This window comes from Trypanosoma equiperdum, assembly GCF_001457755.1.
Source record: "Trypanosoma equiperdum strain OVI genome assembly, contig: ctg_885, whole genome shotgun sequence".
Classification (NCBI taxonomy): Eukaryota; Euglenozoa; class Kinetoplastea; order Trypanosomatida; family Trypanosomatidae; genus Trypanosoma; species Trypanosoma equiperdum.
The window spans coordinates 678-1241 of record NW_027124848.1 but is presented as its reverse complement, the minus strand read 5'-3'; the positions used below and the strand labels follow the sequence as shown (position 1 = coordinate 1241).

General features: G+C 32.3%; 1 pseudogene across 1 annotated transcript in view; it reads left to right on the top strand.

Moving 5' to 3' along the window:
- Nucleotides 1-336: 336 nt before the first annotated feature.
- TEOVI_000426300:pseudogene overlaps nucleotides 337-564 on the top strand; it is a 642-nt pseudogene continuing 414 nt past the window's right edge. The window contains exon 1 of the mRNA in view: nucleotides 337-564. This exon is cut by the window's right edge and continues 108 nt beyond it. Within this exon, the coding sequence occupies nucleotides 337-564 (228 nt within the window).

Below are 564 nucleotides of genomic sequence, written 5' to 3'. Positions count from 1 at the left end.
TACTGAAAGTCCACTAACAGTTAATAGAAAATACTTTTGAGGAAAGCAAGCGGTAAGCGGAATACACGCATTGTGCGGCAGAACGTCTGGATAGAAACAATTTTTAAGCCAAGGCTCGTAGGCGTTAGTTCAAATACAAGTCGAACAGCCTGAACATACGCAGCTTAACACATATATCATAACAATAACAATACATTGGTAAATGTGTGTCAACACTATTTCTTACCTAATAATCTTAGTGACACAACTTACTTCTTTTCTTAAACTTTCTAATTTTTCTAAAGCATTGAAAGATTTTTATTATAATGGAAATAGAGAGTTATGAAGTATATCAGAAGCATCTCTGCGACAATGAGTTGTTTATTTTTTTTTATTATGGGAATTAATTTATTTTTGTCTATACAACTTCTTTACAAAAGTGAAACTATTTCGCTTGAAATTGTTGAAGATGACTATATGAGATTTGTTTCGAAATATGTAAGGAGGATTTGGAAAACTGGAGATTATTTGGTTGTAGCAGGAATACCTTCAACAGATAATGATGAAAGGTTTAGAAGACGGAAC